This window comes from Tympanuchus pallidicinctus, unplaced genomic scaffold, assembly GCF_026119805.1.
Source record: "Tympanuchus pallidicinctus isolate F22 unplaced genomic scaffold, pur_lepc_1.0 scaffold22, whole genome shotgun sequence".
NCBI lineage: Eukaryota > Metazoa > Chordata > Aves > Galliformes > Phasianidae > Tympanuchus > Tympanuchus pallidicinctus.
This window is the reverse complement of record NW_026294739.1, coordinates 42217611-42239182: the sequence shown is the minus strand read 5'-3', so window position 1 is coordinate 42239182 and position 21572 is coordinate 42217611. Positions and strand designations below refer to the sequence as shown.

At 39.9% G+C, this 21572-nt stretch overlaps 2 protein-coding genes across 5 annotated transcripts; one reads left to right on the top strand and one right to left on the bottom strand.

Annotated features, from left to right (window-relative positions):
• Positions 1 to 900: 900 nt before the first annotated feature.
• On the bottom strand, positions 901 to 6958 carry HSDL1 (hydroxysteroid dehydrogenase like 1). 3 transcript variants are annotated; one of them, XM_052685306.1, is made up of 6 exons: positions 6843 to 6883; positions 6045 to 6347; positions 5299 to 5531; positions 4232 to 4677; positions 2621 to 2848; positions 901 to 1836 (listed from the first exon to the last, which is right to left on the bottom strand). In XM_052685306.1, exons 2-6 carry the CDS (start codon positions 6254 to 6256, stop codon positions 1735 to 1737), a joined length of 1221 nt encoding a protein of 406 aa, XP_052541266.1. In that variant the 5' UTR covers positions 6257 to 6347; positions 6843 to 6883; the 3' UTR covers positions 901 to 1734. The 3 variants fall into 3 exon arrangements, with proteins under 3 accessions (XP_052541266.1, XP_052541268.1, XP_052541267.1); XM_052685308.1 differs by lacking the exon at positions 6045 to 6347 and having other exon boundaries at positions 6843 to 6958; XM_052685307.1 differs by lacking the exons at positions 6045 to 6347; positions 6843 to 6883 and having other exon boundaries at positions 5299 to 6038.
• A 34-nt stretch (positions 6959 to 6992) lies between these two features.
• DNAAF1 (dynein axonemal assembly factor 1) lies at positions 6993 to 20912 on the top strand. Of its 2 annotated transcripts, XM_052685288.1 has the most exons (14): positions 6993 to 7108; positions 7372 to 7508; positions 7833 to 7973; positions 8448 to 8583; positions 10579 to 10670; positions 11447 to 11668; positions 12355 to 12521; positions 12796 to 12917; positions 13450 to 13664; positions 14593 to 14838; positions 15403 to 15512; positions 17981 to 18049; positions 19680 to 20040; positions 20363 to 20912. In XM_052685288.1, the coding sequence occupies exons 2-14, from the start codon at positions 7373 to 7375 to the stop codon at positions 20458 to 20460; spliced, it is 2115 nt and encodes a 704-aa protein (XP_052541248.1). In that variant the 5' UTR covers positions 6993 to 7108; position 7372; the 3' UTR covers positions 20461 to 20912. The 2 variants fall into 2 exon arrangements, with proteins under 2 accessions (XP_052541248.1, XP_052541249.1); XM_052685289.1 differs by lacking the exons at positions 6993 to 7108; positions 14593 to 14838 and having other exon boundaries at positions 7118 to 7508.
• Positions 20913 to 21572: the final 660 nt, after the last annotated feature.

The window sequence follows — 21572 nt, the reverse complement described above, 5'->3', positions numbered from 1 at the left end:
CGCTCAGCACAGCACTGAGGTGTGCCCCCAGTAGTGCCATACAGACTGAAATGATCAGAAATGAGTTCATCCCACTCAAGGATCAGAAGATCTGAGCCTCAGTAGAGCAGCTTATTTGTCTTCCCAGGTTGGCTTGCAGGTTCGCCTGCAGTGCGCTGAGCCCAGCATCCAGGCAGTGCTGCTGGAGTTCAGGCGCAGACGTGGGCTGCCTACTCCACGCTATTTGCCTGAACACAATCAGAGCTGCTCCAAAAGTAATGCTATCTGTCCCATAACATCAGAGGCAGATGCTGATGGTATGGCAATGGAAGTCAAATCTTCCCACCAATATCCCATTACATGTTGTTGCCACATGACATATGGCAGCAGAAGGGCAGTCTGACAGAATGGTGCATGACATGGAAGTGCAGATGAGGCGTAGGGATGCGACTGAATTCCTCCATGTGAAAAAAAAAATGGCACTAACATTCACTGATGTTTGTTGAGTGTTTATGGCAACCGCACAGTGGAAGTAGCACAGTGAGGGGTGGGTGGTACATTTCATCAGTGGTCACCACCCCTAGAGCAAGCTTTCTTCACAGCTGGGCTGCAAAGGCAGCCAAAAACTGTTTTCTGAAAAATTTATTAAGAGGAAATGAATCTGTTTAAATGGGCAACAGCCTGAGAGGAGCTCTATCCTAAAGACATAGTGCTGTGTATAAAATGCTGCACAGTTATTTTCATCATTTTGATATTTCAGTGTAACATTATAGAAGCACTACTAATGATGATATCAAATACAGAACGAATGTTCTGAATCTTAAGATACATCTTGTTCCAGGCAACAAATATGTTTAAAGAAAGGACAGCTGTGAAATTTAGTCTCTACAAGAAATACAAGCAGTGCGATACCAGACGACATCTAGTAAATATATATACACATTTTTTAATATAAATAAAAACAGCCATACAGAATCAAGACATCAGTAACTTTTTTTAAATTGTCATATGCAACTAACTTTTGTTCTTAGAACACTCTTTCTTCTTTACTTTTTCTTAGCTAATGTATTTTTTACAATCTGTTTCAATTCTTCAGTCACGCTTCAGATTGCTGAAGGAATATTTAAAGCGTGGTCAAAAGCATTCACACTTAGAATAAGAAAGAAAAAAAAACGTTATCTTCAAATTCTTCTGCAGTTCTGTAAGACCTTTTCTGTCATTTAAACAACCTCCAAATTAGTATGACTTTATCAAAATTAAGATGTATGGTAAGTACCCTGTTCAAAAACAATATTTGCACTTAAAACATACAAGGACCTGCCATAAAAAGACCAGAAGACTCATAAACTGCATATTGATTGAATAGGACTGTCTTTTCAAAACAGCATGATTTATTTTGGGCCCAATATCACCAGAGCTGGAGAATTCTCAAATTCTGTTAACATTACAAATCAAGATTACATAGCACTACACAAAAGAGAGTCATTTACTATCAGAATTAAAGTTATATCTGCTCCTGTCCTATTACCTTACAGACAAAGTGAACTGAGATCAACTCTTCGTCCTGGAGGAATGCAGAGAAGGAGCTGCTTAGCACAACGATGCGGGATCCAGACTTCTAATGTCTAGGTTATTGCTACGAGTAACACTAGTTACACTGTTAAGCAAGTTATGGATAAATTGCAGTAAATCTAGGATTCACTTGACCATTTTGTAGCATTCTGATCATTATTTATAATGGACATCTGGATATTCCTATTTTGCTTTGTGTGTTAAAGCTTCCTTGCGTATAATTCTGCAGAAGTACTGTGCAAACCATGCCCAGATCCATTCAGGTAGACGTTCACCCAGTGTGAACTGTGGAGAAGCAAGGGTGACAAGGGAAGAGAGAAAGAAGAAAGGAACAAGAAGATTAAGATATATTCCATTAAATAAACAGTTTCTCAATCTACCACTAAAGTACAAAACTTATTTGAACACAAGCAACTAACACTTTTAAGTAGTTGAATGTAAAGTTATTTAGCTATTTTGGAAAGAGTGTGTTCACACACTTAGGTGTGTGCAGCTTGCACGGTAGTGAGGTTCTGCAAATAAATAATGAAGCACTTTGTTCAACAGCAATACTGCCTACTTTCCTTAGTTCAGAAATCTTGCCAGAATCCTTCCTGTTTCTTGTCTTTACTTTGGAATAATCCACACTTCAATGCCTTCTGGCTCAATCAACAAGGTAATGTCATAAGGTGATGTAAGAGCCCACCATCTTCCCCAAAAGTCAAAGTCATACAGAGAACCTGCATCCATGTAGCTTTGGTTAAGAATGTGCACTTTTTCCTGCATTATTCCATCTTCCTTGCCTACCCAAAGTAGAAGTACAGCCCATAAATTAAGACTGAGCAAGAAGCTACTCTTGTTTGTACTGGATCCAATTCCCAATTGTATTACAATTCTAAAAACATGTGTGTTCTTTTAAATGGAAAGAGTGAGATAACACTGCACAATGCCTTTAGATCCTATGGTATATGCTGTAGTTTTCCAGAACGCTGACATAGTTTCATTCAGGCTCCTAAGGAATGAAAGTTGTTTTTTTGTTGTTTTTTTCTTTTTCCTGACAAACATTAAGTAATTTGATGAATTCCTTTACCTCTATTGAATGCTTCCAGTAACCAGGAGTCCTTTTGGATAACCCAAGGGTAGAAATAGCATGACTTGCATACTCTTCAGCAGAAGGAAAAAAGAAAGATCTCTTCGATGTAACGCTGCTGCACGACACCATTTTTGTAGCAATTACAAATGGCGTTAAACTCTGAACAAAAATTCCTTTTGAAGCATATTCATAATACAATGCTCTACTGAAATAGTCCAAGTAGGCCTAGAAAAACAGAAGCAGAAAAAGATATTCAGTTTTGTTTTTACAATGAAGTCCCAAAGCAGATTTTTATTAAAACTACAGAAAAGCTGTAGCATACTTGAAACATGAAGAAAGCACTAGCCTAATATCTTTGAATCAGAATGAGAAATTAGCTTGGCTCAGTCTCATCAGGAGAACAACACTGATGCCATGCTGAAGATAGGACTGTCCTGCATGGCCATTTCTCAGAGAGAACAATTGGTGAGTGAAAGGGTTTCTGCTCCCAAATGGCCTTCCAAAAACACAGTTTCCAACCCACTGTTGGAAAAACGTCATCCACAAATGCTCTTACACCTACTTTGTGAAAACAACCAAAACCAAAAGCAAGGAAATCAACCACTACAAACACTCTAGGCTGTTCATGCACAAGGAACTTTAGGAAGCTAGAGCAGCTTGTACCCTTTTCAGTGCTTAAGTAACAGTTCATAGACCATGCTTGAAACCTGATCTTAGATCTAGATAAAGTAAGAATTTTTAGTAGTCTTCTGGTTTTTGCTCTTTTCCATTCATTGATATGGCTCAGGTCTACATACAGTTAGCATAACCAAGGCACAGATGCTCTGCAACAGAGAGATAGGAATCTTAAGATAGATTCCATGCTGAAGAAAATCTGCAAGAAGTCATACGTAGCAAGTACTTTTTCTGCCTGGAGTAAAACCATCTACATTCACCCAACAGGTATCTTGGAATGAGGCCGTTTGAGGGTTGGGTTCCAGCAGAGGGCAGCAACCATCTGCCCAAAGCAATAACCGCTGCGTTGATACAGCTGGAGCTGCAAGAGATCCTTCCACTATTTCCCCTGCTTCTGTGGATTAAGTGGCAAATTATGCTGCCAAAGTCTGCATCCTCATGCACATTCATATATTGAGCATCACCTCCCTGTCCCATCCTATTCACTACTGACTGGCTTTCCTGAGGAAGAATAATTGTCTGTGGGTTCTTTTTCATTTCTCCCCAGATATTGTACAGACAGCACTGTAAGAAGCTGCCTGCTCCACCTAGCTACTTAGTATTAGCTGAAGCACTGTGGTGTGGGGTTTTTTGTTTGTTTTGCCACAGCTCTCATTGTAGCGGTAACTTGTGCATGAATATAATCCCTCTTGCTACCAAATAATCAGTCTGCAAGTACATAAGTACACTGAGATATCTCTGTATAGTTGAGCTACAGCCGTCCACACATAATTCACATAGCTGACTTAGGCTTGAAGTCCATTACTGGTAAGGAAAAGTTTGCAGCGTAACACATGATATGCAAAAAAAAAAAAAAAAAAAAAAAAAAACCCCACAACCTATAACGCTTTTACTCTTGAGTGCACATTATTAAAACATCACAGCCCAACTTACTTTAGAGGCTCCATAGATCGTTAGCATTGGTGTTGGCTGACAACAGGAAGCAGATGAGACATTCACAATTGCACCTTTCTTCTTCTCTACCATGCCCGGCAACACGATATGCACCATCATGTTAGCAGAAGCAATATTTATGTTGATCATGTCCCACAGCATATCCTCAGACAGGTTAGTAAAATAATCTGGGTAGGTATAAAACAGTCCCACATTATTCACCAAAATCCCAATTTCTCTATCTTTCAGGCCCTCCTTAATGGCATGGTAAGCCTCACGCCCCTTACTGAAGTCAGCTACTATGAAATCTGTTTCCACTTTATAGGTTTCAGATATGTTTCTAGATACAGCCTCCAGCTTCTCTTTGCTTCGGCTGATTAAGATGATATTGACACCACGTTTGGCCAGTTCTTCAGCATATGCCTTCCCGATACCATCTGTGCTACCTGTAATTAATAGACAAAAAAGTATCAGGGTGAAAGTCAGAACCAGTCCAGTCTTCAATTACAACAGTGCTTTTATAGCTTTATTCCCTTCTCTGAAGATTACATGGTACCAATAATGGTGTTGTGGTTTGAGACCAGCAAAGATAATCTTGTCAGCAGCAACCTTCTATAATCCCACATCAAGACAGGTTTCATACTGTCTATGACAACAGCAAAAAGCTAAATAAAAGGAGAGGATGTCAGGTGTGGGACTTAAACTGATAAATTGAGCAAGGGAGCATGTGAAACTCTCAAAGCAAAAACAGTACGTCGGTTGCACCTCTGTCAACCAGGCCTGCCTACCAGCTCCATGGTTACTTACAGATCCTCATGTGTCCTCATATATGCTTGAGAGACACCCTGCAATTTCTGGGAAAAGTTGGTCTGGGATTCTTCCCCAGTCAACACACAGAGTTCACCGGTGGAACTGAATTTACTAAGGTGCTCAACAATCATCACTACTCAGGAAAATTAACTTGTTTTCACCTTGCAGCTGTGACCTGACTTAATACAGTCCCTAAATTCTGAGTTCATCTAGCAAATCATATGAACATACACAAATATACTGCTTCAGTCTCTTACCAGTGACCACTGCCCATCTTCCATACCGCTTGACAATATCAATCTCACCAACCAGCTTTGGAATAACATGAAGCCTGAGCATACTGTAAGTGTCAAACACAAGAGTCAGACATTTTCTGACTGTGTACCAAGCTCCAACTACAGCCAGGGCCTCAACGTAAAAACTGCAGGAACGACTGATCTCTCTGTACAGCAGGTTGAAGCGATCCACTGCAGCCATGGTGATCAGAAGTCTTAAAAGGAAAAAGACACAGGCAATTATCATCTTCTCTTCAACCTTTTCAAACCTCTGAGATTTAGCAATTCCAACTGTCCTACACCAGGGTGTAGGAACTAGAAAATAGTTTTCACAGCATTCCTATCAACGATGATGCAACACTAAAAATAACAGCAGCGGGGAAATTTCAGGAATCAGTCAGCAGTACTTTCTAGAAGAAAAAAACAACAACAAAAACACATGATCCCTTTATCATTAGAAAAGCACATTAAATCCTCTAGATGTGAAAATATGGCAAAGCTTCCATGAAGAACATGAGCAACACATATCAAAATACAGAGTAAGATCAATTTGATTCTATCAAGTTGCTGATGACATTGAGTGGTACAGCTGACACCATAGAAGGAAGCAATGTTGTCCAGAGAGCTTGGGCAGGCACAGGAAGGGGGCACACAAGAACCTAATGACGTTCAACAAGGACAATTGCAAGGTGTTGCATTATGGCCAGGGCAATGCCAGGTACGTCTACCTAAGAAGAAATAATTGAGAACAGCCCTGCTGAAAAGGATGCAGGGATCCTGGTACACAAAAAGTAGGACATGAGCCAGCAGTGTGTGCTTGTAGTCTGAAAAGCCAATGGTATCCTGGACTGCAGCGACAGAGGGGTGACAGCAGGGTGAGGGAGGGGATTGTCCCCTTTACTCTGCTCTCATGAAGTCTCATCTGGACTACTACACCCATGCCTGGGAACTCCAGTACAGGAGAGATATGGAGCAGTTGGAGCAGGTCCAGAGAAGATCATGGAGATAATCAGAAGGCTGGAGCATCTCTCCTGTGAAGATAAATTGAGGGTAACAGGCTTGATCAGCCTGGAGAGGAGAAAGCTTTGGTGAGACTTCGCTGCAGTACTCTAGAACTTGAAGGGACCTTATAAGCACATAACTTTCTGTATGGGCAGACAGCAGTAGGACAAAGGGGAATGGCTTTAAACTAAAAGACAGGAGATTTAGCTTAGATGCGAGGAAGAAATTCTTCACTAAGAGAGCAGGGAGACCCCGGCACTGCTGCCCAGTGAAGCTGCGGGTGCCTCATTCCTGGAGGTGCCCAAGGCCACGTATGGGGCCCCGGGCAGCCTGAGCAGGGGGTTGACACCCAGCCCAGGGCAGGGGGCTGGAACTGGATGATCTCCTCGATGACTGTAAGAAATCGTGGAAATGTCATGTTTTTTAGTCCCGGCCCACCGCTCGCCCCTTCTCCCCGCGCAGCACAGCGGCCCTGGCGCGCTGCTCCAGCCCTGACCTCACGGCCCGCCCGGCCCCGGCCCTACCGCGTCGCAGCACAGCGATCCCGCGCCCCGACGCTGCGCCGCCGTCACCAGAGCGCCGCCGGCCGCCGCGGGGCCTTATGGGCGCGCACGGCGTTGCCAAGGAAGCGGCGGCCGTTGGCGCGGGAAGCGGGAGTGCGCTTGGCTCCCCGTTCCTTCCTTCCCGCTCGGCCTACGGCTTCTGCTGACCGCCGGGCCCGGACGGGCTGCTGGCCTTGGGCATCCGGCCCGCGTCCCTGCTGCCAGCACGAGCTGAGCTGCGGGGGCAGGTAATGGAGGGCCGTTCCGGGGCTGCAGGCCGGCGCTGAGGAGAACAGCGCCTCGGTCAGCCTTTGTGCTGCTTTGTGCTGAGGGGGTCTGAGCCGCGCCGGTACGGTGCTGCCCGCTGAGCAGCCGCACGCTCCGTAATCTGCTCGTTCCGGTCTCCTCTGCCTCTGACGGGTCCTGCCAAAGCTTTTGGACGTAGCGTCTGGCAGTAGCGCTGTGAGCCGCGCGGCGACGTGACACGGCTTGTCTAAATCTCGTATCTCAGAATGCTGTCACGCAGCAGAGACTTGGAGAGAGGCCACGCAGGAGCGGTCATTGCGCCAGAGGTGTTGAGAGAGACGCTGAGCAACACTGGAAATGAAGCTGCCCACGCACTGAGTGAAGGCTGTCCTGTCAGCAGGGGTGAGCTCTGGCAGCTGCACTGCTGGGAGGCGCAGGGCAGCAGTGATTGAGCTGAGTCCACGCAGCTGGGAAAAAAAACTGTTGTTGAGCATATAAGAGTCTGTTGTTAAGTTTGTTCTTTCCCACGTTGAATTCGCTGAAGGTCTTGCTGTAACTGAGGCTTACTGGCTCTTCCCCTCCCGCCATTCCTTGTTTCTTGAATTTCCTTTTTCTGGAAGCTTACTTTATGTATTGAAGTCATACATCCAGCCTTACCTCTAATTGTTTTAATTACAGTCATATTTGTGACTTGTGTACAATCATCCTGTTTGTTTCTTTCTTAAGAGTCAGGATCAGAAGCAAAACTAGAAGGTTCTGAGCAGGAATCTGAAGAGAAAACTATTGAAAATGCAATTGGGCAGAGGCAGAGTAAAGACAGCTTGAATAACTATAGCACTGGAGACACCCTCCAAAAAGTACAAAAAGGTAAATTTGTGGAAGAGCAGACAGTTTTTGTGTTGACTGATACACCATTATCTTTAGGTGTTAAAGTAGTCTTAGCACGTAAATTAGGCTTTAGCAGTCTTGTTTAGCTCTAATTATTGTTAATTACGTGTAGTATACAGTGGATGTCCAAGATCCTAAAACATTGGTGCCAGTATCGTATTCTCACTGTATATTATAATAATACCTAAGACTTAAGTGTTCTGCCTGACTTTCATATGTAAACAAATGCAATATTTCAGCAGTTTATTTTGTTACTAGTTATTGTTGTATTTTGTCTCCTATAGAAAGTTAAGCTTATTTTAATTAAAAAGATCTGCAAAAATCTTGGTTAGAACACAAATTTTCTTGAAATTCATATTCAAGTGCTTTTCAGTATTTTTCTGAACTAACTGGAAACATGACACAGTATTCCTCCACCCATACTGAACTGCAACTTGTTTTCTTACAACAAAGATGTTAAAACTGAACAGAAAGCCATCAACTGTACATCCAGAGCAGATCAACGGGATGAGCAAAAATTGGTTGGTGTTCACGAGTCAGTAACCAGCTCATTCAGTCAAAAGACAGAAGAAAAAGGGGGCTGTGTGAGGTAAAATATTGTTTATTGATGGTTTTTATTTAAATCCTGGCATCACTGAAATCAGTAGGAGCGTCACATATTTACTCTCTACATGTTAACCTTAACTCTGGAAAATGATTTTGAAGATGAACTTGAGATTAATCAATAACTCAGTAATTGTTGATATGTACTTCTTTTTATTTAGCAAACTACCTTTTAAATGTATGATGTAGTTTTTAGTGGATTTGGAAAAATTTCTGCAAACTCTTGTGAGAGCAGATTTGACCAATTCTCAGTATGAATTCAAAGGACGCACTGTATTAATTCATCTTAATGCAAATATTACAGCTGTCAGGACTGACAGAGTACTGGCAGAGGTATGTGAAGGGACAGAGGCCCTCCGAGTTACCAGGAACTAGGTTGGATAAGTAACTTCATTATCCCAGGCTAATCAGGCCATCAAAATTAAATTAAAATTAAAATAAATTAAATAAATGTGAGTAATGATGTCAGAAGTGCAACAACTGCACATGATACTTAGCATTCTTAAGGAACACATTTTATGGTTCTGTAAATTGCCTAAGGATGCGGATGATTTGATTAAATGCTGCTCTGAATAGCTCAATGGAAACCAGAGTAATACACTGCATGCACACTGTGTATAGTAGCATAGTTGGGCTCACAGTGCAAGAAAACAGTATGTTTTAGAGATTTTGCTCAACATTTATAAATCCTTCATTCCTCCAGAGGTTTATTTCAGCCTGTAGAGCAGTAACAGGCTGACAATCATATTTGGTATTGCCCCAAGAACTAGTCAGTTTACTGCATTAGACCTTTGTTCTTCAGCAATATTGAAGTTTACAGCATGGTAAGTGACTGCATCTAACAGAGAAATCTCAGAGTTCATGGTGAAAGATACACCTTCACTGCCTTTACTCATGGTGTTGTTTGTTTTGAAAATACTTGCTTGCCAAGGAAGTCTTACTGTTAAAAGTTCTAGTCCTACAAATAAGACCACAAATGCCAAGTTCAGTCTATTAATAAGGGACTTGGAAGTGGAAAATAATTTTGGATCATATAGTATCATGCTATTGCAATATTTCTTTAGGTGGAGGATATCTACTACAAGTTATATTTCAGGTGGAATTTTGTTTTAAAAGAATCTGATCTTCCTATGCAGGAAGAAATCTGTGTTTTCAGCTTCAGAGTGTTTTTACTAGATGTCTTCTTGATGGGTTCCCAATTTTATTCCCTGTGCTAAAATTGTGTTTAGCTGTGCAGACTGGCCTCCAAAACAGCATCCAGTTATTCTTTGTAAAGTTTGTGCTGGAGGACTGCCACCTCCATGGAACTATCAGTGCAGTGCTCTCTAGAGCAGGATCTGCAACAACCGCAAGTTTATCCCTGTCCCTGCACATCTGTAGCCCTAGGCTTCCCTTGGGATCCTTTTCTGGGTTCTCACTTGAATGAATGCTCTCGTAAGTAGAACTGAATGTTAAGTAATTACCATTTAACTGATGCTGCCCATTTTCTGCTCTGGCAGTTAAAGAGGTGTGCTAAAATGTTACTGGCTGCCAGCCTTTCATCAAAATGTTAGGTTGATAACTATTGACTTTCTAGTCTGAAATGGTGACTCGGGGTCCTAGGTGTTGCTTATTGGCTATGCCAGCAGAGATGTTGCACCAAAGCAGCAAAAAATGGAGGAAAGGGCAGAAGAAGAAATAACCAGTCTAACAAAAATTCATGCTGCTCTTTTTAAAGAAGATGAGCTCTCTAACTTCCTACCTACATTCTCTTTTTATAGCAGAAGTAGGAAGGGCCTGGTAACACACTTCAGGCCGGTATGAATGGAAAGCAAATCTAAAAAAATGTAGAGCTTTTTCACTCTGAGTATCGTCTTGTAAGCTGTAGCTATTTCTCTTGCATAGAAGAAATATTAATTATTTTGCATTGAAATCTGTTTTATAAAAAATAATAGAATGTGTGCTGAAGTTTTTTTGCTTCTGCTTCCTATTATTGTTTTAGAATGACAAAAAAGATTCTGCAAGACATTTGTAAGCAGCACAAGTTGTACTTGACCCCATCCTTAAATGATACGCTTTACTTGCATTATAAAGGTAAGCTGTGTACAAGGTTGTATGGATGTATCACTCTAAATAGTATCCTGGCAGGGAATCTAGTTTATGGCTCACTGACGTGAGGTAGGTATTTAAACATCGTTTTAAATGAGAAACATAATTTAATTTGATATAATAATGTAATTGTGAAACAAAACGAGCAAATATGAAGGTAGAAAAGTGAACCTTAGGCGATTGGCCTGATTCATTTTGTAGAGTCATTCAAAAGATTGATAGGAACCAAGAGGCACTGTTTTTTAGAAAAGACGTCTTAAAATACTGATCTAATTCATATGTTTTATTTTTAAATGTCTTTGTGTAACACAGTTGTGCACCAAATTTTGGGACTTCTGCAGTGACAAAACAACAGTGAACACATGCTGTATGTTCTCAAATACTACTGAAAGAATAAGTTGCTAGAACAGGTCACCCTTTTCTGATCTCTGAGCAGTTTTTCCGATTATCCAGCATGATGAATGGTTTTAAATAAACACAACATGCTAAACCTACCTTCAACATTTGACTTTGTTTACTGTTTTCTCAGTATTTAAGAATCTAAGCACTCCACAAGATGAAGACCAGAATAGGTACCTTGTAGGTACATTTTCTCCCTTAATGGGCCAATTGAATTGCTAGAAGTCTTACCATCAGTTTTAGTGCAGGTATTCTCACAGGCGGTTTCAGCAGCACTGGCTTAATGAATTTATGCTTTGAATGACTTAATTTTAGCCAATGCAGTTTCATTTTGAAACATCTTTTTTGTTTTTTTTCTGCAGGATTTGACCGCTTGGAGAATCTTGAAGAGTACACTGGGCTGAGGTGTTTGTGGCTGGAATGCAACGGCTTAACAAAAATTGAGAATTTGGAGGCTCTGACAGAGTTGCGCTGCCTCTACTTGCAGCTCAATTTAATTAACAGAATCGAAAACCTGGAATCCTTACAAAAGCTGGATTCCCTCAATCTGAGTAACAACTATGTCAAGACCATTGAGAATCTCTGTAAGAACTGCTGGTGAAGGATGTTTTGAGTTACAAGAAGCCCATAGTCATAAGATTTGGCAGTAGTTTCATTTTTAAATTATTATTATTTATATTAAAATGTTGCACAGTATCCAATACTGAAGTTCACGAGGTGACTATCAAATCAAATCTATGTATTTTAGTTTAACAGTTCTGCAGTTTAAGTATATGAGGAAACAGAAAACACATAATTACTACTTAAATACAAAGACCCAGAAATGTTTAGTATTTCCTCACTTCTTAATACCATCTCGGTACTCCTCTGTTTTGCAGACAGGCTGTCAATCTGTGTTTTACCATTTACTTTACAGTTACAATTTGCTTTGGCAGTTGCAGATGTGATACCAAATCTTTTACATCTGTTAAAGGACTATTTTCTTTTATGTACATTAAGAGTAATCTAAAACAGAAGTTTTTGTGTAACTAACTAGTTTGAAACATGAATTAACAACAACCAACCAGTATTAAAACAAGTAACTATTTTTCCTGAGGTGAAGGAAGCAGCTTTGGAGGCATAGCCAAAAAATATGTATAAGCAGAGCAACAAACTTGAGAAAAAAGCTACCCATGTTTCAGTACAGTGATGCTGAAAATTCTACTTGCTCCAGACAGTTTTCTGTGAAGCAGTGGCTCTCTCCTTTCATTGTGTTCTTTCTGTCTGACAGCTTGTCTAAAAGTCCTGAACACTCTGCAGATTGCTCACAATAAGTTAGAAACAGTGGAAGACATACAACACTTGCAAGAATGTCCAAGTATTTCTGTTCTCGATCTTTCCCACAACAACTTAAGTGATCCAAATATTGTAACTGTTCTGGAGACAATGCCTAATTTGGTAAGCCAAATACAGCTGAGGGTATGGATTAAGCGTATGAGTGAATCTTACGAAGCTGTTTTGTCCAGTAGTCCAGCATGTGATGGGTTTTGATCTAAAATAATTGTTATTAAACATTATTAGCCCTTTTGTAGATGACTTACAGCAACTGTTATTCACCATTTGTTTTTGACAGGTTAGAGGTAGTGCATACCCAAGCTGTATGCTTTTTGTTTGTTGGATTGTTAGTTTGTTTGCAGCTCAACTTTTAAAAATTATTTCCATGTTTCTCTAGCATGTGCTGAATTTAATGGGAAATCAAGTGATTAAGAAAATCACTAATTATAGAAAAACACTTACTGTTCGACTGAAACAGCTAACGTATCTGGATGACAGACCAGTATTCCCAAAGGATAGGTAAGAAGCAGAGTCATCTTCTTTGCACAGCAGTAAGGCTCAAATGATCTTGTCCATTTTTTAATAAATATTTTCATGGAAAGAAAAGACTGGTTTAATTTACTGCAGGCAAGTGCCTTTCATTACAATAGAATTATACTAGAGAGAGCTACATACCTTTAAAAAAAAAAAAAAAAGAAGAAGATAAGTATTGAACAGAATTGTTCTACAGGAATGTCTGCAGACTGCAGAATCAAGTCATAATTTCAACAGAAACTGAGCAGGTGTCTGGGAAAGCAGAGCCATGATCACAACTCCTGATGGATCTCTGGTGTTGTAACCACTCGTGCTTAGATAATATTATTTCTTTTGTTGCCATTCAGCTTGCAAGAAAGGATGCAGGTGAAGCCCTGCTCCATAAGGGATTGCCATTGCTATCTTCCTTTTCCCTGTTGAAAATACTTGGTGCTGTTACAAACTATTTTAAATTTCTCTTCTGTCAGAGCAATGAGCTTTTTGGCTGTATTACAGTGAGCTCTTTTCTTTTCCATAGAGCCTGTGCAGAAGCCTGGGCTGTTGGAGGGCTTGAAGCTGAGAAGGCAGAAAGGGAAAAATGGGAAACTAGAGAGAGAAAAAAAATCCAAGATAGCATTGATGCTTTAGCTGCAATCAGGCAAAAAGCATTGGAAAAGAAGACACAGAAATATATAGAAGAAAGAGATGCAGGTGCAAAACATGGAAATGAAGGTGCAACAGACATCATAGAAGGTTTGTGGTTCATATTTTAGATGTTTGTCACAGCTTTTCCAGCTGTTGTGCTCTGCACCAGAGAAAGCAGGTGCAAGTCAGTGCCACAGTAGCTGCAGTAAGTATTGGTGAGTGGAGGCAGGTAGCAACCCAAAAGCTGTATTTCCCCAGGAGGCAGAATGGAGCTGGATTCTGGCACCTGGGGGCTCCAGCACAACCCCACATTAACCACAAGTCTGCTTCCAGGTACCCCTGTGCTGCTGCTTTAATTAACTGTAACTGGTTAAACTTAGAGCCTATCCACAGTGATAACGCAGGGAATTGGAGGAAGGTCTTTAATTAGTTAAGGTTTCACTTACTGCCCTTTTCTATGCCACTAATTCTCATTATTCAAGATAGAATAAATTTATGACCACTGATAATCCACAGCCTAACATTTTCAAGGACATCATGCATGTTTCAGGATAAACAAGACTGAAGCCAAGTGATAAGGGAGTACTACCCTGTAGAGAAGTATTTGTGAGGTACATTTTGACATTGTACAGGCGCTGAAGTCAGACATGGCTGACTAACAAGTAAAAGTTTTGCAATAAGCTGATAGATTGCATAAAGTAGATGATACTGATCATCAAAATGTGCAAGCATATATTTTGAATGTAGTGAGTCCTCTCAAATTTAAATACAAATATAGCATAATTATTTACTGTATTGCACTCTCTAGCTGAGATCTTGCTGGAGAACTGTAGTTGCAGGGGAACTGAGATGGGAAAACCCACAGCAGTGCCACAGTGCTGGGAGGACTGCTGATTTGTGAATAGCTGCTCAAGCAAACCAGGAGCTTTTGATGTGCATCTTTGGCTATGCTATTACGACCATATGCAGTTTCAATATTTATAATAAGTAACAACAGATTAACTCAGCAGTTCTAGTGAACTCATTTCTTCTGTAGGAGCATCTGCAAATTCAGGTAACGAAGAAAATTACAGTGCATCAGAGATATCAAATTTGTCAGAACAGCAAGAACCTCAAGAGAAGACAGAGAAATTTGGAAATGAAAATTTTGATGCTCATGATGATGTGAGAACGCTCCTAACAGACAGAGGAGATAACACTGACTTCCCATCTGGAAAGATTCCTGAGGCTGCATGTGAATCAAATTCTTACAAATGCTCAGACTTCAACAGGAAGATAGATGGTAAAGTACAGAGTGAAGAATCAAACCAAACTGGAGAAGTACAGATGATAAGCCCAGCAGACTCAGTGTAGCTCTCCTTTCCTGTGATTCCAAACAGCTGATTCGTAGCTGAAAACATTCTACTAGATTTCCATAGCAATGAGCTGGAAAGCAAGTCATTCTGGATAAAATATTATTTTAATATTACAAAGAAAACTATTCGGAGTGCCCAGTCTGCAGCTTCTGATAAATGAAACTGGAATTCTACTTCTCATATGTGCTAGATTTAATGACAGTACAGGAGAGCTTACAGGCTTCCCTTGCCCCCAAGTCTGTATAGTGTTTCTTCCAGCAAAAGCTGGGCTTCACTCAGAGACAGCTCTGTGCCTTCACACACAGAATACTTTTTTTACATGACTATGTGAATGCATTATTGAAAAGTACAAATATTTATGAAATGTAAAGGGGACCAAGGTTATGACAAAGCACTGGATTCGGCTATTTGCTTCTACAGTGCTCACTGTTGCAGCACACAAAGTCTTTTATTCAGCTAGTTCTCTTCAACTTGCTATCTCTATTTCTTAGATCTTCCAATAGAGAAGACAGCTACTGAAAGGGCTGTGGTTCTTGAACTGGCTGAGTGTGCTGAAATTGAGCAGATCAAATGTGAGACACCAGAGAAACTTCGACTTGGTGTATGTATTAGATTCTGGTTTTATTTTCAGATTTTGGTTTGCTTGTTGTCTACTCCAAATTAATTCCTTTGACATCCTGGCTAGATAAAGTATATGGCCAGATTTCCAAGAAAGATCCACTACTAGGAAAAGTAGGAGAAAAAAAAAATTAAGTGGAAAGAATTTACTACTGTTACCAAAGTCTGTTCTGTCCTTTGGCTATTAGATAGCCTGAAGTTGAACTTCTAGGTCTGAGATTTCTGTGGAGAGAGTTAGCAAGGATTTCCATGTGAAAAATAGAAATCACAATAGAAAGAATCCAGGGAGCAAATATGTCCTTCTAAGGAAAACTCCAATGAAGTATTCATTTGAGAAGGGAAACAATCATAGGAAAAACATAAGGAGCACATAGCCACCGAGTTGTTGTCAATATTAGCTGGTAATATTGGATGTTATAATTGGTTCTCAAAATAAAACTTGCAAGCATATTTCCATGTTTCATGTAGGCAGTAAAGGATTAGCATTTCTAATGTATTCTTGTTTTCTAAGATTTCTATCTGATGATGCAAACATTTAAGCATTTCGTCATATTTGGCCACGAAGACATGAGTGTGACCACTGAGAAATACAATTTGAGTGCAAAGGAGTATTATTCAGTATACTCTATCTACACCCCTACTGCAAAACTGTCAGTGCCAGATTATGACACAACTGCAAACTGTTGAGTTTAGGATTTTCCAGAATAGTTAATATCTCTTGTGCAACACTGCTAACTAAATTCTTACTGAAATGCTTTAGAAAAGTCACTTACATCTCTTCTGTGCTCTTAATGACTAGGAAAAAAAAACATCCTATTACTGTAAAGCTCAACTCATTGTTTCAGTAACGGCTTATTGCTGCATCTTCCTATTCAGGTGTTTTTGATAATAGACTTAACAAGGGTAGTGGAGAGAACTGACAGCAATTTCAAGTATATACAATGTGATTTTCATAAGCAGAACCCGCAGGGCTGAAGTACAAGCTCTTTTCTTGCTGCTGTATGGCACTATTGTGTAACACAGTATAAAAGAAAAGCTTCAGCATGCCTACATGAAGTTTCTTTCACCACAGAAGAAGTAGGAATATTACAATTCTACAGAAGGGGAAAAAAAAAATCAACAAATCTCATACTAATGCACATTTCAGTGTTCTATGCTATGCTGTTCTACAGCTGATACTTAACGTCAGGAGCTTCTGGCAGCAGCCTCCAATACTTACGCTATTGCAGATTTTCCAGAGGCATTTAGCACTGACATAGCAGGGGGTGGCTGAGAAGATGCCGTAAATTAGGATTTCTGAAGAAGTCTGTAGTCTTTATTCAAATACTGGAGCCCGCGGACAGTCTCAGTAGTAAAACAAGTGAGAAGAGGGGAAGATTTATAGTGCGCTGGATCTGACGTCCCTGTGTCGAGCAGAAACAAGTCAGAAGTGCACAAACTGGTTTTCATGCATAATCTTCAGCAGCATTTAACTAACAGCTATTTCCCTTCTGACTCCAACCTAGGTAGCAGTCAATCCTAATGCATGCATTTTTCATTCTAAAACGGTGTGAATTCAGGACGTGCTACACCAGCACAACCACATCAGGAAACAAGTTTTGTTTTATTTCTGTACACGTCTTCACATACAAGACCCTGCAGATCAGATGATCCTGATGCTGCTGTGCCAAGTGAATAGCTGTACAAAATCAGTCTGCTCTAAAACATAGTACTAAAGGAGGTGCTTTTACCAGCATTAGACTGCAGTGAGAAATTGCTAGAAAGGCATTACGTTCTACCTGACATTTTATATTTTACCCTCCATTTTTGCTTTCGTTGTCAGCAACTAGCATGTGATTTAGAAAATGTTTTCTAATGGAAACCTGGAAGAACTGATCCTGTCTGAGGGAAAAAATTCTCAGCAAGTTTCCAGTTCCATTTCCTTAATTACATGGCATTCACAGTAAAACATTGTTTTATTAGTTGTATGTAGGTTAGCAGAATTTACTGAGAAATTGTTTCAAAAAGTCAGAAGATCTTATTTTGGCTTTTACCAAAAAGATGAATTACAGTTAAGATTAAGTCTATTGATAGATAAGAGACAGCCAAGAGATGTAAACCACGTTTCCTTTTAAAATCGTGTTAGTGTCTTCTTGTCTATCCATCTTTCTTCCTCTTTTTCTTTTTTCTTTTTTTTTCCTTTTTGTTTTCATAGTCAGAATAGTAGAAAAGAGCATTCCACTTGGTATTGTTTATCCCTTTCCCATTTACTATTTCTGGAAGCAGATGAATTGTGTTTCCCACATGTTTAACATAGAAAACTGTCATCTTGGAGAGCATGACAGTCCAGTTTTTCTAGTTGCAGCTCCTTGCCTGGAACAGCACTGTATTAAAAATATTCCCAGGGAGATGAAGATGTCGTATTTATTCATTTGAGCTAACTTTTCCCACTGACTTTGTGATTTTCTTCAGGAACTACCTGATTTAGAAGACATAGATGTAAAGGAATTTCCTCCAGAAGAGGAAATAGTTATTCAAAAGGTAAGATCCTTAATTGTACCACTGATGAAGTTTGCCTGGCTAATGTTTTGCAAAAGGAAGGTAATCTCAGTTGTGAAATGCTGTTTTGGGAGATACAATCAGTTGTGTATTTATAAACTAAAATGGATGTTTAGGCAGATCTTGTTTATCCCCTTGTAAATTTTCTTTTAATTTGATTTTTTTTAAGTTTTGCCTTGTAGAAATTGGAGAATGAAAAACTAAAGTCCAGAAATGTGACAGTTAAATAAGATTACTTTCTTATAATATAGTATTTAAATGAAGATTATTCATAAAGTATACTTCACCAGTACGAATTAGCTGCAGAGGACTGAGTAGGTTGTCCAGATGGCCTACTGCTGAATAAAAGCAAACCTTTCAACTTAAAATACAGAGATCAAAACTCTTTGGCTTCACTTTAAACTAGAGAGACACAATGCAGTGCCAGCCCACTTGGTCCATGCTCAGATTAATCTGGTAGGCAAGACTATAGGCAGAAACAGAAGAGGAAGAAGCAAAATAAAACAACAAAGATTGAAAGCACAGCTTTGATTCTTGTGCTGCTGGTGGCTCATATCTGCCGTGCTGGAAGTAGGCTAATAGAGTATGCAGTTCTGCAATAGCTTGGAGAGACTTGTAAAATTTTGTGTAAGGCATGGGTTTCTCTTGCTCTTCTGGTTACGTGCTGCACCGGTGTCGCAAAATGTCTTGGCCAACAAAGCCTCCAGTTAAATAGAAGATAAGAGAAGGAATAGAGCAGGGCACAAAGAGGATTAATAAAGCGTGTGTTGGCAGCTCTCGTACTCCCCAGGGCATTTGGTTCTTAAATGCAGTTAGTTAAAGATGTCAGATCCCTCTTTTGGGCAGTGTCTGTAAGTCCTAGCAAAGTTCAGTGCATTGTGTAAGTAAGTCATGCAAGTATTGCTCACAGTGGTGAAATGTAGACCTCTTGGTCTTGGTCTTGCTGCTTTACTCCCCAAACCCTCCACTTCAGAATAAATTCTTCAGCAGAAATCCAGCCTTGAGTTCCCATTGCCTCTTAATTAAGGTCATTTCCTGAGCACTGGAAGTGCCAAAGTTAAATTCTTGTTATGATTAAGGTAATATAATAGATCTGAGCCCATTAATCCTCTTGCCCTTGTCAGTGACTTGCTCTTGAAGTATGTACTTTTGGGTTTTTGTTTCTATTTAGTCTGATATAAAAAGAAATTCGTGTTAAGGTTGACTCAATATCAACCAGCTTGGGTAAATCAAAGGGCCGTGCTACTCTGATCTATGCAATTAGGATCCTCTGTTTTTTTTAATGTAATGTTCATATTCACTTTGATACAGTGAACTGGAAAAGAAAAGAGTTCTAGATTTCAGCAATTGCTATTGCTGAATTGCTGCAATTACCTTTTGTTGTAGGAATGATTAGTAGCTTATGATCAGCTCATGGCTAATGTGTGACATACTTAACCCAAGATCAGTTTGCAAAAAAGCAGAACAATGGCTATGAAGCAGGTCTTCTGTACATTTTGACAGAAAAACACATCAAGACTAGCAATAATGTATGGAACCAAGTGATATTTACCTATTCTTGCTGTTACATCCAACATAGTAATATTTTCAATTACATTTTCTACCTTTCCAGCAAGAGTATCACCCAAAGATTGAAATAATTTCTGAAACGACAAATGATGGTGATTCTGCATTAGAAGAAAGCAATAAAAACACATTTGAGGACTCAGTAGGAGAAGCTGCAACATCCATTTTTTCAAATGTGCGTAAGATCCATGAAGAGCAAAAAAAGGAGTGCTTGAGACCCCTTGTTAAAGAATTCTTTACAGAGCCTTCTTATTCAGAAGAAGACAAACCAGCTAAGCCCAGTAAAGTCTTGGTACAGGAGATTACCCCCCAACTTCCTAATAACCTACTGTTGTCATCAGTCTGCAGTCAGCCAGATGACCCCAGCCGACAGGAAGGGGGCAGGAAGATCACCATTGCTTGCTCTGGTAAGATTACAGCCGTGCAATTAATCACAGAGGTGAATGGGTGGCACATATGTGCTGACGTTAAGGATGTGTTGAGCTTTTGTGGAAAAAAAAAACCAAAAAAAACAAAAAACTGTAAGTCCACAATGTAACTTAACAATCACCTCTGCTTTTTGTTTACATAGGAATCCTAATGAATTAAAAATTAAAGCGTTCTCTTTTTTTACACGAGTCATTGCTGAGTTTAATCTAAATGGTTTTTAAAAACTGGGCTCCACACTTCTATTTCCAGAATTAGAAATCACCAGTGAGTTTCACCTGCCTTTAATTTGCCTTTTAACAGGGAGCAGTAGTGGTGGAGGAGTACAGCAGCTGACTGAAGGTGAGGAGTGTTCTCATGAACCCCATGATGACACGGGCAGTGAGAGGGGATTAGACTGATGGCTTTCAATACAAGAGATCATATCTGGAGCATCATGCCTGGCTGACTGCGTATGGCTGTTCTCAAGATGCAAAGCTCAGCAATGGAACTGCTTGTCAAAACAGACCTTACACTTATTATAAAAACCCAGTGCCTCAAACAAGAGTATTTCAGTCATTCAGCACTGATGTTGCTCCAACACATGACCTTCAGGGCAGGTAAGGAGTGCCTCGTGTTCCCCCTTCCAAAGGTGCTCCTCTCTGGGGCAGCTTTCCAGCTGCACTACCAGTAGAAGTGAGGGCACTTGTGTTTTAAGGTTAAATTCCACTCTGTCATGTCCTTTCCTTTCCATTGCATCCTTCTAGAAATGTTTCTTCTGTAACTTATGGTTTGTTGCTTAGTTTCAATCCATACTGCAACACGTTTCTGTCATTTGAGCTAAATAAATATTCTACTTGTAACCTATCATCAATACATGTCATACTGGGTAGACTTTAATGACAAGATTTTAAGGGTCAAATATTCATAGACACTGTGATAGTTCACACAAAACCAAATGCAGAAATAATGTCTGAGAATGGAAAATATGATTTTACCTTTTAAGGCAATCTGTGGTGGAACATTACTGACGACTGCCATTTTAATGTTTTTTTCTCTCAAAAAATGAAACAAAAATAGCCAGCCAGTCAGTGGTGGATAAATTGGGTATTAAAAGCAGACTAAAGGAATTCTCTGTTCAGTAGCTTCTCTTTTATTCTACAGTTTTTGTGCCAAAGTGCAGTGGAAGAGCAGCAACTCCTGGAGGGTTTTATTTCCTCACAACCCCCTCCTTTTATTTTTTACTTTCCTTCTGAAGTAGAGAACAAAATTCAAGGAACTGAGAATCACCAGAGGGTGGTGTATCCTCTGTACACCACAATATCAACAGTAATAATAATAACAATAATTAATAATTTGAAGAAATGGCCAACTCTGGGTCAATTCTGCTGCTATGGCATTCTTGCTCACATTTTCCTAGCTTGAAAGTGGTTATTGAACAGTGCTAAGTGGCAGGAAGATGGAGGTGGCTTCACCTTCACGAGCTGACATTGTGATAGAATCAACAATTGGTGGCAATGTGAGGAGAGGAGGT